The sequence below is a fragment of the Rhea americana genome, unplaced genomic scaffold, assembly GCF_003343005.1.
Source record: "Rhea americana isolate MKP2758 unplaced genomic scaffold, rheAme1 scaffold_106, whole genome shotgun sequence".
In the NCBI taxonomy this organism is placed as follows: domain Eukaryota; kingdom Metazoa; phylum Chordata; class Aves; order Rheiformes; family Rheidae; genus Rhea; species Rhea americana.
In genome coordinates this window covers 367221-384347 of record NW_028185106.1, presented here as the reverse complement: position 1 = coordinate 384347, position 17127 = coordinate 367221, and the positions used below count along the sequence as shown (strand labels likewise).

At 40.6% G+C, this 17127-nt stretch overlaps 1 protein-coding gene across 1 annotated transcript in view; it reads right to left on the bottom strand.

Moving 5' to 3' along the window:
• The window catches only part of NDST4 (N-deacetylase and N-sulfotransferase 4), a 101967-nt gene that overhangs the window by 37665 nt on the left and 47175 nt on the right, over window positions 1-17127 (bottom strand). Inside the window, exons 5-7 of the mRNA XM_085309064.1 lie at window positions 13960-14114; window positions 4098-4283; window positions 2124-2252 (exon numbers count right to left, since the gene is read on the bottom strand). Of these exons, the coding sequence (XP_085165190.1) occupies window positions 2124-2252; window positions 4098-4283; window positions 13960-14114 (470 nt within the window). The remainder of the gene's footprint in view (window positions 1-2123; window positions 2253-4097; window positions 4284-13959; window positions 14115-17127) is intronic.

Here is a 17127-nt window from a genome sequence, read left to right as displayed (position 1 = left end):
TAGCTCTGTCACATATGTATAATTAAATCCAGAACACTTTGCATGCAATTGCATATAGCTTTTGAAGGCAAAGTATCATCTCTGCTGTGTCTCTCCTGAAACTTGCCAGGGGATAGCACCACTTCTCCTGTGTTTTCTGTGCATTTGTGAACTCAAAAAGTGCCTTTTGCCATAGCCCCAGCCTGTCTTTTGGAAGAGCRTTTAGATGCAATTATTTAAAACCTCCAAAGGTTATGATTTGTAATGGACTGAGCAACTGCAAGCTTGTGGCTTCCAGATTATTTGCCATCCACAAGAAAGAAAAGCSTGAGATTAGGGAGGAAAAGTGACAGTGTAGGTGACAGAAAAGAGAAGTGGCTGGAGCATGCTGGAAAACTTGGGAATACAATGGGCAGAGTTAAGATATGTAAAATCAAATTGACCTAGGAATTAGGGATATTGAGTATAATCATTTCTTAAAATGAAAGAATAATCTGCTATAGATTGCTGAAATTCCTACAGCTGGGGAAAACTTCAGATGATGAGGGAAAGATGCATGGAGGATAATCAAAGTATGAGGAAGCTAAGGATAAACTCCAAGAGCATCCCGAGACAGTGATGAGCCAAGTTGCACTCAAGGAAGAAAAGCCCTTCGGCAAGAGAACTTGGGTAAACAGAGGGCATATACCACACATATGGTATAGAAAAAAAATCCTAACAGAGGTGTCCCATTTCTTTAAACCAACGGAAGTGCTTTGGCTCAGACACTAACCTGCTTCCTAGCCAAAATTTGCACACACAGGCATCTAATTATAGGACACCAAAATTTATATTTAGGTCTCTAAAAAGAAGCAACCTGGATTTGGGAGCCAGTTCCAAACGAAATTTCTTTAACTCTATAGAGAAGTCATAGTGCTGTAACTTAAAACCACTGAAAATTAGGCCACCTTGCAGGACACAAGGCATTTATCTTGTGAGCAGTACACCTTGTTTGTATAGGAGAGGTGAAAGGGAAGACAATAACAAAAATGATTGGTGTGTGTGTGTGTGTATATATATATATATAAATTTTTTTTTTCTCTCTCTCCTTTCTCATTGTCTGTCCTATCTGTAGGCTGCTGTCTCAGACACCACCTGGCTATTGTTTCTTGGTAAAAGAAATATGGCTTTAAACTGTAGCAGTTGCAGTCTTGTAACTTCTCCTTGATCCTTAGCAGGCACAACCACACCTACGTACATGTCTGCACACACACACATACACGAATATACGATGGCATGATGTCTTAGCATGGCACAGTCCAGATTTTTATTGAGACACAAAGACAGGAGACAGCTGTGCAAATCATTCTAAGAAAGACTATCACTTTTAGTCAACCCATATGTGTGTGTGYAGATACATGTAGTTTATAGCTCTACACACACAAGTGTGTACATACATAGAGTTTCTAGTTCATACAGTCTTGACTGGGGGGGRAAAAAGAACCTTGAATAAAACAAGTGTGTCCTCTGGGAACTGCTTCTGATGCTGTTTTGCAAGTCCTTTCTATGAACTACCATCTTTACCTATGCATGCTTGCTTCAAATTAGTAGCATTCAGCCAGCTTCATCTTTTTTGCTGCTTTCTGCAACTGTTAGGCTATGTATGAGCACTAGAAGGCTATGCGCTGGTTAGGGTAATTCTTAGCTGCAGAAAACTTGGTTTTTAAGAAGCCACAATGGGGAAATTGTATCAGCCAGAAGCTCTGGAGTTTCCATTAAGCTATATTAGGAGTGACTGCAGAGCCAAGATCAGAGAAGGTGGAGAAAGGACAAGTAGAATAAGGTCATGCAGTTTGCTCTACCCTYATTGTTTTCTTCCAATATAGGTTAAACGAGTTAGTGTTTTCCCTCCCATACTGGGAGCCAACAATAGACTGGGAAACAGAAAATGTAATGAATGTGTTTTTCAGTAACTTGTCTTATGTAGGGTCTCACAGTTAGAAATTTCCAGAAGATGGTTTCTGCTTATTTTCTCTTAAACTGCTTGGTACCTCAGAGTAAGGGGTTTGGATTTTATTTCCCAAACAGAATCAAAGAAAAATCTTCCCCCCTCCCTCCTCCCTGTTRTTCAGCTTCTTCCAAGAATAGCAAAAGAAGGTACATACAGGATTCAGGAGAATGGTGAGGAAGAGTTCACCTCCTTGGATACTTCTGTCCAGCTCCTGAGGACCCCCAGGGTACTCCTTGTAAAAGATAGTATGTGTGAAAAGGCCACAGGTCTGTCGAGGGAGCACCTGAAAACAAAGTAACAGGGCCACTGTGACACTAACTTATTTCTGCAAACTTACATTCCTCCTAATCCCCCTAGCAACTTAAAAAACCACCAAAAAACCAAAACCCACCCAAGAAACTCCAACCCTTTCTGACTCGATATTCCRGTATGTTTGTTTGTAGCCTCCTTTCTGCCTTCTCTGCTCTCATTGCAAGCAAACGCGGTTGTGCAGATGTGGAGAATTCCAGATGCCAGCTGAAAAGCTGCAACGCAGATGTGTCCTGAGCTTTCATCCACAMCATTTTATTCAGCTCATACAGTAATAATTAAGGGTTTGTTTCCTGGCATTTGGAAGAGGGGAGAGGAGGAAGGAAGAAAAAAAAAAAAAACCCCAAAACCCCAAACCTCTCTTCCTTTAGCAAGGTTACTTTATTAAAAGATAAATAGTGCTTCTTGGCTATCTTCACTATCTCAGGCAATTAATCTTGCTGTTCTTGAGTCACCGAACAGAATTTGTATTCAAGGCTGCAGCCCCGAAAGAACTGTTGCTTCATACTTTCTTCTGTCCTGAAAGTCAAACTGAACCCCTCATTTCTGTTTGAAATATGTACAGGGACTGGCAGGATACATGCACGAGACTCTCCCAAGGTCAGTTCTGTGTCCCATCATAAATCATGAGATTTTGTGCCAGAATTCAGCAAGCTAGCAGATGTGAGAAAATACACTTAACTACAACATGTTGTTCTTAGAGATATACTATTAGCTGTTACAGTTAAAAGGCACTGAAACAATGAGCAAAAAAAAAGAACTATGAGGACTTAGGAATATTGTCTAATACATGCCTGGGTATAATTCACCTGGGGAAGGCCTTTGGTTTCCCACCAGTCAGTGTTTTTTCTTTTTTCTTTTTCCTTTTTTTTTGTCCTTTTCTACTCAGTTAAATCAACAAATAAAACTTGTATTTGGAAATACATTTTAATACATGTGTAAATGCACTGCTGAATTTAAGTCTATTCCAATAGTAATTGGACTCTGTGCTGTAACCTGTTGTTTTTGATTAAGGCATGCTGCTTTTGTCTTGTTTGGGAGATCAAAATTTTGACTTCAGATGCATAGGCAATATTCAAGTCATCTGGGGCTTTTGTATATATCCCAGGACCTGGCCTCAAAAGATTTCTAATGCGTCTTATGCATATTTGATTTTTGCAATTGCCTTTTACCTATCTTGGTCTCATGGTCCCCTCCATTCATTTTTTTTTCCCCCTTCTCTCTCTCTCTATGTTACAGTATAGGATTGCAGCTGGCTGGTAAGATAGGCCAAAATTTTGCATGTTCTTCTGGTGGTCTTGTAGTAGAAGCATATATGCGAGATTTCTCTTACCCCAATACACAGCCTGAAACAGGCACGTGTCCAGTCCCTGGTTACGCGAGTCTTAGACGTATATCTCAGAAACAAAACTTGGCCCCAGAAAAGTGTCCTGCTTGCTGGAAGAGACTACTTACACCTCTTCATCTTCCCAATTGGTGGATTTCTAATCCTTTCATGCATAAAGATGAACCAGACCTTGAAACATAGGTCTTAGGCAGTTTAATGAATTTCAAAATATGCATTTATAATTAAGGTAATGGTCGATTGGACTAGAAGTGCATTGAGTTTCTGAGCTTTACACTTGCCGTTGCCAAAAAAAAAAAAATCAGAAAAACTTTAAGTTGGCTGCGTAACAAGTGCACTCTTTTGGCAGCCCTACAAATTCTCCATCACAGAGAATCTTAATGATCACTCTAAAATTTGAAGTGTTTGGTAAAAATAGCATACTTCTGAGTCACATAAAGTAATACTGCTATGAAGCATGGAAATGCAGTGTACCATGATGCCATTGTGGATGAAGCCCCGTCTGTACCGTGCAGGCTTCAGGTGCGGGTATTCTTCTGTGCTGGTCACGCGGATGTCCCAGACCTTCTTCCAGGCCTCGTACAGCTGCACGTGGACTGGGTAGACCCCTGAGTGGTGTGGAGCCACYGCGTACCCCATGTCTGTTGGTATACCGTGCTCCTGCGACACAGCAAAGGCAGGAATAGATTTAGGAACAGGAAAAGAACATCTAATTATTTGAAAGGCTTTTATTTTATTATTTATTTTTCTTTCTACAGACTACCGGGTTTGAGAAGCTCTTGTCCCTGGACAGTCTTGTATCTATTTATATGTAATGCACACTAAAGGTTAGAGATGAGGGGAGCTGGGGTTACAGTTTGGTAACTTGCAGAGTGATAAATATTCTTCTTGGATTATACTGAGTTACTGTTGCATAGAATAGATTTGCCTGCCTGCCACACATTGTGTGTATTTTAATATACATTCTMTCTTACGTCCTATCTGATTAGTTCTTTCTAAGCTAATCCAGGAAGCTGATACTGTTTAATAAGCTATCAGACATGTTTTTCCAGAGCAATAAGCAGAAAGAAAAACTTGTTGCTCTGATATTTGTGGTTTATTCTTTCCTTCTTAAAATAAGAGCAAAACTCCTTACTGCTAAATTTTTCTCCATAGCTTCTGGATCTAGTTGTGTTTTCCCACAGCTGTAGGATAACAGCAAAAAAGCTGGACTTTGACAGACATACTGTCCATTTCATAAATATTTATTCAGTCCATTTGCTGCGATGAAATGTACGCATTCTCATGCACACAATCTACACGTTATCTTAAAAACATCTTCGGCCTGAACAACGAGGCGGTTATCTGCAGGCAGAAGGAATTGAGAGAAACAGCTTAAAGGTGATCCCGCCGATCTCCCGGCGGTCCTGACTAGCGAAACCCTGGGCCGGGCTCCTCGGCCAAAACCCGAAACCCCCCAAAGCGCCAAACCCCTTTCCGGCCTTGCAGCTCGCTTGAAACGCGCTTCCTTCTCCTGCCACCGCGCGTGGGAYGCGCTCGCCGTTTTCTGTTCGCACGTGACCGACATTCGGAGGGAAACGGCTAAAACGTGAGGTCGCAGCTTCCGCTCCTTCCTCCTGCCCACGTTACCCAGTAACTGCTGATCACTTTAATTCTGGGAGCAGCAGGTTCTGCTGGGCAGCTACAAGGACGTAACTTGTACATAAACAGGGTTTTTGCTTCCTCCACAAAATTAAATTAAACCTATGGGGAGCACTCGTTCTTATATCACACAGTACAACCTCTTAAAAATACCTYTTCGTTATTAGCAAAGACTTTATGTTACTGGCTGATCTGGGAGGGGGGTGGGGAGAGGAGGGGAGAAACTCAAGCCCCCTCTTCTGAAAATTTGAGAGCAAAACGCGTTTTCTGCTTGTTAATGTTGTCACCTACCTGAAAGGCACGAGTCCGTTTAGGGGGGAAATGATGAATAGCTCCATAACGAGAAGTGTCAAATCATTCTTTGCTCTAACTTTTCCGAGAGCACGTATAAAAACAAATTACATGGAAAGATTTCTGAAGGACCTGGGCTTTTACTAATAGGGCAGAATAGTCTGACTCTGAATAACAGTCTGAGTAGTGGACGATGCTCACACTGTGATGTCTTGCATCTACAGACCTTCATGAAAACTTGTGCAAAGTGTCTTGATCTAGCTAATGAACACTGCTCTGAATGGTGCGTCAGAAAGTAGGTATCTGGATGAACACATGCAAAACCCCATTTAGCTACCTATTATTTGCTGCTGGCATTGCCATAGCAACAGAATGGTGATATGGTAATTTACTATTCACAAATAAAAAAAGACAGCATTCGGTAAGTTCTCAATATAAAAAGCTAATTAGCCTCTGAATACAAATTGCACGCTATATATTTCCTCACATAAATACACATCAGTCACTCAGATAACCAGTAAGATCTTAGGAAGAAACAACAACTAACCATAATCAGATATTTTCTGGCCAGTTTCATGTTCAATTTACTTGAGTAAATTAAATATCATATAGACTCTTTTAGCAATTTCTGTTGCTCTGTTTTTTTCCCCCTCTTGTTTTTGTTCTTGAATTTAATTTGGAATTGAAAACTAACGCACTGAAGAAGGAGCACATATCTGAGTCCAAGAAGGACTTAATACAAGCTGTCAGGACACACAGGAGATTCCAGAGTCGATTATTTTTTATATATATTCTAATGGACAATTTGCTACAAAATTCCACCACGTTATTTTTACATTTGAACTTTCCACTGGTGTTTTCATTTCAAAATTTGTTCAAAACCTGTGTGTGCGCGTGCGCATATATAAAACTCCTGGAACTTTTTAGTGCTGAGAAGAGCAGTGTTATGTTCTCTTGCACTCCAGCTAGGATCCCAGAGCTGTTAATTCTAGACAGGCTAAATTTGCTTTCCTATTTCACTTGTACATTAAGGGATTATTCCAACAATTTAAATGACAATATAAGCTGAAGCTGCAGTAATGTCTGGCCTGGACATGGCACAGTAGTGCCTTTTAATTGGACATTAGAAGAGAATTACTGCTACAGCCTGGGAGATAAGGGGAAGGTGATTAAACCACTTCTTGTGGGTTTTAGGCAGAAAAGTGACTAGATGATTTTATCCATGGCTGCCTTAAGATGTAAGAAAAAATATATTTAGTAGCTGAACAAAATAGACCAATTTATAAACTAAAGGCATAGGCAGGTAAAACTTAAAATCAATAGGTAGTAATCAAGAAACGTATCACAGGAAAACACAATATTCATATTCCATCATCAAAGATTAAATCAATATAAAAACAATTATCATTATGCATTATTATATTAAGAAATACAAAACTAACCAGAAGACTGGTATGTGAGTACATTCTTTAAAGTAACCCGGACTTTTACATGAAGCTTTGGAAATTGTCTAGAAGTCCTTGGTTATTCACTGAGTTCACCTCTCTGGCTCTGCACCGGGCTTCATGCTGTTGGAAGTCCAAGGCAACAGAAGAGAAACGTAGATGCGTTTTCCTTGTCGCACAGCCACGGTAGCTGCTGCATCTTTATCTGTTCTTTCATGCTAGGTTCAGCTGTGCAAGATGAGATTTCTTTGCATTTATATAGATAACATGAACATTTTGGTAGAATGAGCAAAGGCTTGGAGGATGCTATCAATAGCCAGGGATTTAATCTATACAAAGCATTCAAAGAACAGTTACACAGCCTCAGAAGAAAACGGAGATCAGGTCTTAGGACCTATTTTTCTCCCCGTGTACTGGTATTTTAACAGATTATAAGTCAGCAAAGGGGGCTGAATACCTACTCCTACTTTGCACACTCCATAGTGCCTGTTGTCCCAGCTTCTTAATGGGAGCCTGGTGTACAGAGCCAGTGTGGTTTTAAAGCAAATTGCCCCAGCCACCCCTGTACTCCTGCTGGCGTGTACCTTTACTGAAGGTCTGAAAGGCAGAAGCAATCTGCAGGAGCTGCTTCTCTCGCTCAAATATCAGCTTTGTTTGAGCAGGCGAAGTTTGCCTGGAACGCCTAACGTCTTCTGACCTTCCCGTTGGTACAGAAACGAGCCCTGACTTACGRGCCACGAGTGGGCATGTGCTCTGTGTACATATTCTGCATCTGCATTTACAAAAAAAATCTCTGCAAAAGAGACAACGGTGCAGAGCAAGCACTGCTTTCCAGTAACAGACAGAGTCTTAGAGAATAAGTTTGCATTCCTACAGCATTTTTTCTGTGAGCAGATGTTGGAAATTTGAATAAAAACTGGAGCGTTTGAAAACTTGCTATTTATATTAGCAAGATGTTGTCTGACAGACAAACCTGTTTTTTGTTCAAACCAAACATTATATGTCCTTAAAACAACACAAGAAAGAAAATTAAACAAAAATGAAATACAGCTGTGCTATAACACAACCAGTTTTCCAGATTTTTAAAGATCACTGATTTGCTTCATAGAAACATCTAGTACTGGCCATTATCACGGAAAGGATAAATAAGGCAACCTTTTATTTAGTAAATCTTATATCTACAGTAGGTTTTTTTGCAGTAACGATCAGTCAAACTCCAGGACTCCCTTTGATGTAAAGATTCAATTAGATGAAAAAGTTAACACTAGCTGCAGATAAGTTTGCTAAACTTCTTGACTTGGCCACACAGGAGACGACAGAGCACTACTTTTTAAGACGTCACTTTCCAAAATTGAAGAGTTACATAAGCTTTGCATACTTTTAGTGCTGGGATRTATTTCTAATATTGCTGCAGATGGGTGAGATTCCCTGGAAGAGACTGTATTTTGCTATGTCTGTTTAATATACTTAGTAAAATTTCTTTTTATTTGGTAAAAGGGTTTGCCRCTTTCTGGCTCATCAGCACCCACAAAAATGTTGTATTTTATGCTTTACAGACACATTTTTTTTTTTACTCATGAGGTGTGCGTTTCCTGATAGTTTTTCTTGAGCAGATATCCAGTTCAATTTAAAAATTTTTAAAGCTTGTTTAAAAACTCTCCAGTTTTTTTAGCTTTTTGTAAGAGACTGTCGGGTCTGAGTGACTGCGGCTATTATCACTTATCTGCAGGGGACGGCGTGCTGCAGCACTACCTGTAAGAGAACTGAGACGAACACGCTGCTTGTTGCCATTCTGCGTAATGGAACAGCATGTCACGCAAACGCGATCTGCTGTCTGGGACTGTCGCAGGGTTAAGCCACGTGAATTTACCAGACTGAAACGCAGTTCCCAGTTTTACTCCATTTTTCCCCCTCTTTTAAAATAAAGTGTGGGGAATCTTCCGTTCTGCTTGTAACTTTTCATCTGTTTTTCATCTCTGTTTTGTGCTTCCTTGCCACGTGGCTGTGCAATGCGCAAAAGAGAGGGTATAACGTCTCTTGAAGAACTGACTTCTTTGGTGTCAGTGCTAGCTATCGAATTGGCAGTTGTATGGAAAAAGCTGGCTCTTCGCCAGTTTTACACACAGTCTCCCAGACACCACCACAACTCCAGTCCTAAGCTGGCTTCTCGCTGCAGCAGTATACCTGCAGAGGCAGCAAAGCCCGGTGAGATGCTAGGTCTTTTTAACACCAACTTTGGAGGAGACGACGGGAAGAGAGGCAGCCCGGCCCTGAGGAAACCTCGCCGGACCAGGCCCCGCAGGAGCTCGCGATGCAAGCCACAGCCGAGAGCGAAGGCTAGCCGCAGACTGGCTTCCCAAGCGCGCTCCCCGGACGCACAGAAAGCACTAAGGACGAGGGGCTACTTAGGAAGAACCTGAGAAATTAGGCGGACTGAATCTCGTCCTGCCCGTGCAGGTGGATGTTGTTACCCTRTATACGCAGGGCACTTGCAGAAGGATTTTAGTGGCAGTCTCTAAGGGGCCTCTCTCCTTCCCAACGTTAACTATGGGTATCAGTAACAGGACAAATTAGACTGGTATTTCACCACATGGGGACACTGTGCATTTGATATGTGGTCACCGGCGCTCATATTCGTGGTATTTAATTGGTATATTAAAAGCTCGTGGTCTCTTTGTSGTTTTATACAGTTGAAAAGTTGTAGGTGCAGGAAGCGCTAATGTGAATCTCTAGCTGCCCTATACGCGGGAAATGGGAAACTGAGCATTTTAGAGAGGGGGCCTGAATCGATTGCTTTTATATATGTATTTTCCTCAGTCCTGCTTGCCAGATCTTAGCTGCCTTTTTACTGTCAGTGACAATTTTTGCCATATCTCTACAGTGCTTTGTGCTGGTGTGCTAACAAATAAGCACAGAAGATAATCACTGAGCAAACAGATCAAGGGACAAAAAGAGCAACAGGCTTTGGACTGAATATATTCTATTTGTGTCAGATGCACAAGAGCGGAGAAAGGCAGTCTCATGATTAAAAGATGGCAGTGAAAGTCAGGAGAATTTGGTTTGTTTTGTTTTTTGGAAAATATACCAGAGACCTGTACTTGCACAATTTGTTTACCTCTCTGTATATCACTTGTGTTGTTTATAAAGAAGGATAATRCTTCAGATACTATCAGTTTGCAAAGCTTAATCCAAGGTTTATTCCAYCAGTGTCTTTAAGGCATTTTGGGATTCTCAGATAAAAATGCAAAAAATATGATTAAGTCAAATCAAACTGATAATCAAAATAAATACCTTTTTCCTTAATCAGGCTGTGAAACATACCTTTCATATTAACATAAATAACAAGACGTTAGGATAGCAAAGTTTTGGATAGTCGGTAACTTAACTGGAGTTAAATTGATAGTTGTTTTTGGAAGCGTTTAACAGTTTAGACTTTCTAATATAAATGTACGCTGCCGGGCAGCAAATAGGGATGAAGACAGAAGTCTAGAGGAAAGAAGAGCGCCCTTGGTGAGGAAGAGAAAAACGCAAGTACGAATATGCTGCGCGAAGTAACAGGGAAAATTAGAAGGCTTCGCAGAGTGTTCCCCGTGCAACAGCCGAATTTTGCCGGTGGCAGAGGACAGCAGTGCCGGGCGGGTGGTGTTAGTGCCTGCCAGGCAGCTGCTTCGCCGGTCGTTCTCGACAGCTCACTGTCGGCTCGCTGCCCTCGGAGGCCGGGGATGCTGCAGGCGCCGGGGGGCGACTCGGCAGCAAGGGCTGCGGCCGCGGGCTGCTGCGAGCGGCGCCGCTCGTGCACGTCGGGGCGAGGACTGTGTTCGGCAAACCTTCCCGCCGCGGCCGGAGCGATGCGGGGACAACAGGCGCGAAACGTGTCAACCCGGCGCTGCGCAGCAGAGATGATTATCGCTGCCCCCTTGTCCCCGAGCAGCTCGCACCTACGGGAATCCTTTACAGACCCCCGAATTAACCAAGGCCCAGATCCACAGAGGTACGCAGCTACTCGCACTGAATTCAAGGCAGTCAGATACGTAACTATGAGTCAGTTGCATGTATACAACATAGTGCAGGTATATAACGGATTTATACAGGTATTTTGTGATGCACCTGTTTGAGGAGGGCTGCAGCTGTAACCCCTCATTTGATAGAGCCGTATCAACTCAAAACAGAGCAAGGCACTTCAAACCAGCCTCCAGTTGCAACACCTGTATTTCTTGCCTGTGCTCACCAGACTCTAAATCTAAGCTCCTGCAAGCAGATGATTATGCATRCAAGCATTAAATACAAGCACCAATAAAAGTCATGCTTACATATGTTTATAAYTCCATATGATAATATCTATGAAATCTTTTATGTTTCAGATGCACTGACTTGAGTTTATTAAGCTTGACTTTAATCCACAGTACTCAAAAGAGAAGAACATTCTTATTAGGAATTTTTTTCTTCAGTGAACAATTTTACCCGAGTTTGATAATTTTTTTTGAGTGGAGAATTTGCTGCTCTCATCTCTCATGGGATTTTGATCTGGTCTGAAAACTCTGAGTTTCCAGTCAGCGTCATCTGTGTACGGAAGCAGGGGTAGTGGTTTGACATTTTAYATCTGATTTATTAGTTTTCTTTAAGTGAGACCACAAAAAGTAAGTGTCACATTATCTTTTTTGAAAAAAAAAGATAATTCCAGAAGGAGCTAACAGGCCTCAATGAACAAAAAAATKTTGTTGTTGTTTTGGCGATGTTAAAGCAATCTTCACTGATCTCAGGTACAATTTCCTCTCCCATCTTGAAGACCCCAATACCTTCTTACTCATATTTAAAGAATGAACAAGGAAATACCACATTACATGAAGAATGAATGAGATTATATTTCCAAATAGTTATTGCAACTTTTCTTGCACAAACTGCCAAGTGTTGCCTCTACTTGGAGTTGAGGTGGAGAGATATGGTCAGTAGATGGGAAATGCAAGAGAAAATAACACCAGAATACAAGCTGTGTTCCCCTGATTATACTACTAAATAATCTAAAAATAATCTGCTTGATGTCATGCATTTATTGTCCTGGATGTCTAAGTTAAATTTGCATCTATACCATGAAATAAAAGAATAATGAAAAGGGTTTTTCTTTAACTTTGACAGAATTGTACAAGTACAGCTGTGGAGCAGGGAGTTCCTTTCCCCCARAAGACACGGTGTAGGGAAAGAGAAAGCAGGGAAGGAGGATACAAGACTGCTCTGAAGTCATGGCTGGGACATCTCTGTTAGGTATCAGGAAGGTTGTCACATCAGGAAGATAAATTTCTCCCACAGAGAGGATTTCATAGGAATTCTTTTGAAAAGAAATGTTCTCATAAGTAAATTGTAGAGCTAGTATAGATTCAAGGGTAAGAGGTCAGTACAACCCCTGTCCAAATGTTAGCAGGAAATAAAACTATAACAACACCAGCCTTTCACTGACATCAGCTCCTTATTTATAGGCACCCTACGGAGTCCCTGTCATTCAGTGAAAGTGATTATAGAGAGATGGCTTTCTCTTGCTAGAGCTGAAGCTGCAAACAGATTCTATTATAAGCCCCATTTTTAGGCTACAATACAGCTTTTTCTCCTAAAGGTAGTTTGATCCAAGAGATGTCATGTTTGCTGAAAATACTATGAGAATTTTCCCCATAGGCTTAAAGATGAACAGACTTTTTTCTTTTCTTTTCTTTTCTTTTTTCTTTTCTTTTTTCTCCCTCCTTTTTTGAGATACAGATTATTTAAAAATTACACTGGTGGTTAAAATCTCAGCCATACTGAACGCTCATTTGGGTTTATTGAGGCTTTCTTTGAAGCAGCTTGCCCAGTTATGCAAAAGTCAGGAATAGGCCACAGCAGGAATCAAGGCTGACAGCAAAGCAGAGCTGTGCAGGGGGAAAAAATCATCTAAAATGCCTCTGTACTACTATGCTAGCAAACAGGAAACTGGAAGTCTGGAAAGAAGAGTAAACAGTTAAGCTGTTTTTAATGAATTTGCTTTAGAGGTTGTTAAGAAAATATTTTCATAAACAAGGGAATAAATTCCTTTCAAGTCAGTCATCTGCCTCCGGCAGTTTTGGGGAGTGCCTCTGCTCCCACCAGGGCTGTGGAGCAGGGGAGGACTTGGTATTTCGGAGCTCAAGAGCTGAGTAGTTCTGTGCTCCCTGAGCAGCACAATCTCACCATGACCCTCTACTCGCCTGAGYAGCATTCGTTGCTTGGCATTTCTGTGCTTCACCATAGACCACGCAGTGTCTTTTCCAAAAAGAGCATTTATAGACTTAACCTTTCTTTGCTGTGCTGAGTAACCAAGKAGAATCACTGAGTGGGCTTGAAATGGCTTTCAGTATTGCTTTAGAGTGCAAGTAGGCTGAGCTTTATGCAATGCTAGGTGGATGGCTCTTGTAAATTAGCAGCACAAAAAAGCAAAAATCAAACATAACCAATAAATATCAGCTAGGTTAGCTACCAGGTCTTAAAACAAACCAATGTGAAATCCAGTAGCTTTGCTTTTCATTTAGCTCATTAGCTTCAGGAGTTTCCTTACAAATCCTACTCAGCACTTAGGTTTCACTGCAACATTCTCCATTGCCTACAAAAATATTTGAACTGGACTTTGGGAAGCTGATAACCTTTTCATAATCACTTTCCTAAAGTTCAAAAAGTCAGCTAACATCTGCCAGAGACTTCATTGCTGGTCTCACAAGTTTGGGTGAAGGGCTGCTTCCTGGCKGGGAAGTCTGTGTCAGTGAAAAGCCTGTGACAGGAATCAGCCCAAGTTCAAGGAGAGAGTCACGAAAAAACTCTCCTTGTGCTGAATTTCCAATCTTGGCTGCTTATTATCTGCATGATAGCTGTATACATAAAAATAGCTTGGAAAGCAGAGATACATGCAAAAGTGTCCTTATGAACCTTTTGGACAAGACACACTCCTGGTCACTCTTACTCACCAGTGCAAATTCTTTGTTGAGGATCATCTGCTCTACCAGGGATGACTCATTGTGGAAGAGGTGAGGCTGCATGTGACTCCACATATGGGGAAACCACCAAAACTCATCTACTGACTTCAGYAACAGGTCATCGCCTTTGTCCTCCTCTTCGGTGCCTGCAAGGGAAGAAAAAAAGAAAAAACAGTTAAAAAAAAAAAAAAACCCACCACAAGAGGCTGCCACAAAACCTAATGTCCTTGGCTTCATTCTCTCTCACTACYGAAGACAGGCCCTAGCACATTGCAAAGGAAATGATACTGTGAATGGTAGATGGCTCTCTTTTTCCGGTATGATAGGTCTATAATAGTAATTCTAGCAAGGATAAATTTTCAAGGGCTGACTGCTGTGTTCTGTAATATACCAGGTGCATTTAGAAGTTGAGGCTGCCCTGAGAAGTGGAGGCTGGAYGGACTTGTACCCACCTGCTTTGATATTTGAGGACACTGCACAGTGCTAGCTCACCAGGGTGGCAGCACAGAGRCCTCTGTGCTTGGGCTCTTGCCAAAACGAGCACTCACCTGCAGCTACATCAGCTTCAACAAATTGAAATCTGATAACTTCTGCTAAAGTGTAAAGAAAGTTTGCAGTAGTTTCAAAGTGTATCTGCAGAAAGAATAGGAACTGTAATGGCAAGGGAGTTTCCTATGTCTCAGAATACCATTTTTACCAAGTTTACTCTTTAAGTAGAAAGAATAAAAATACTTGTGCTAGTGAGGAGTATTTGCTTCAGACAGAAGTGAGCAAAAAGTGACTATGACAAAGAAAATCTTCCATCTGAGAAGTGATATAATGCTACTTCTAATATCTGCGACATATGTCTCCAGTGCTTTTTTAAATAGGAAAGGCAGTTACATTTCAGTAACTTCACCCTCAAATTACTGAATAACATTCAGTTTATTGGCAGCATTCCTTCTTGTTTCTTCATCATTTCAATTTAAGTGCTTTTATTTAGCTTCAGTCAAAGAAATATTTGTCAAAATCTGTCCACTGATGCAAACACAGATAACTTTCTTTTTACAAGCCTTTCAATGTTTTGCAAAGCTCCCTGGAAGAAAATGCTCTGTGGACATCACTGTTTACTTCTGTGGTATGTACTGGGAACACGTAGATGTGGCTGTGCAGCATATGCACTTCAGCTCTTTATTTCTGTTTTTCACTTCCGCGGCGTTTTGAAGAACGCCACTGCACAGTGAGAGCGTTACTTTGAAACTTTCTCATAGTGCCAACAAATCGATATACCCCCTTATTTGYAGCACTCTACATGTTGTAAGAAAGCATATGGTTACCTCTGCTGGTGGCAATATCTCAGGAGAAGTAATACAACTTCATTTGGTAGGTATTTTGTTGCTGAAAAGGAGTGATGGCAATTCTTTTGAGTGATGGAGCAGAAGTTTCCATGAAGTCCTGTGTATGGTGCCTGGTGAACAGCTGTTCTYGTGTTTGCTGGGGCAGGTGGAACACGGGCACCCACCTGGGCACGTGTATGTGCAAGGGAAACGTGATCAGAGAAGGAGAGAAACTTAACGGGGGCTTTCAAAATAGGACAGGAGGGAAAGCAGTAGGAATCTGGGGAGCCAGTGAAGATCCCACTGGTAGCACAATGGTAGAAAACTGAAGATAGAGATGAAAAGAAAAAGGTGGGTTTTTGAAATTTGTATGGAACTATGATCATCTGAGGTGAGATATAGGTCACGGTATAGTTTAGTGCCTTCATGATGTTTGAAGTACAGCATGATTTTTGAAAGAGTTTCATTTTTAAAAATATATTTTAATCATATAATCACATTTTCCCTGCTAATTTCTTTGTACATTTATCTAAAATTCATCAGACTGAACTTTTTATTTTTTTTTCCTTTTTTCTTTTTTTTTAACAATAACAAAGATTAAATTAGAGAAAACGCTTTCCAGTTTAGACAACCAGAAYTCACAATGGCAGAGCTGGAACAGAAATGTTTGAAGTTAAAACTTGTCATTTTTGTTACTTTTGAGGATACCTTTCTTTACCAACATCTAAAAAGAAATTCATTTTGATTCTATAAATTCTGAAGTAAGAGTACTTTAAAAAAAAGAAACCAAAAAAACCCTCATGTAAATTTTTAATAGATGGTTTGATAGGTACTCGTATCTTTTAAATATTTTTGCCTAAATCCTTATTCAGAGTATTGGAGGCAAACCAAGAAATGTTGAAGTTTTCATTTCTTGAGCAGTCAACATTATCTATATGACTTTCAATCTTCATTTTAATGTGAARTCTGAAAAACGTAGTAGATCTATAATCAGAGGTGAGCATATATCTACTTGGAGATGCAGTGTGCACTTTGCATAGGCAGGGAATTATTCAAAGTTTGTTTATGTGTAATAAATAATCCCACACTTTAAAACCAGAACCATAACTTAGATGTCTCTTTCGAACTCAAAATTCAAACTAACTTTAAAGTGCATTATTGTTAATCTTAGAAGATTTAATTGCAAATCCTGAGAATGTCTTATTTTATATAGCCACATCATAAACAAACAGAAAATAACTGCTCAAACTAACAGACACTAGTAAGTTTTTGCTAACAGCCTTATATCTACAGTATATTGTATAGCAGTGCTATAAAAAGGAAAGGTGGTGGCATTAAGAATATGAGTAGTGAGGCTGATATGTCTGCTATTATAATTGCATGTAGACATACCAACAGAAATTGGTATTTGTAGTATGGGTGTCAGCAACATCTTTTGATGAAAATGTCTGTTTAATCTGCCAACACATTCCCATAGTGAACTCCTTTCCTGTAGTTTGAAAATGATCCAGGTTTTGGCAAGGAGAGCAAAACTGTGCATTAAGGAAGTCAATAAGGCACAGTAGTTTCAGAGTGCTAATAAAATATGTTGAGTATCTGATACGAAAAGCCTCTCTGGGTAAACAAGCCACATCTACAGTAATTAAAGAATACCTGTCCATGTTTTATTTATAATGAGTCAATAAAGTATATATTACATGCAGAATACTTTGAAAAGTTTCCACGAAGCTGGTATGACAAAACACTACCACCAACCTGCAAATGAAGTGCTTGCTTAAAAACTCAAAGGCATCACTGAGCACAGACTGCTGCGGGCCCCTTAATGGAGGCAATGGCATGCCTC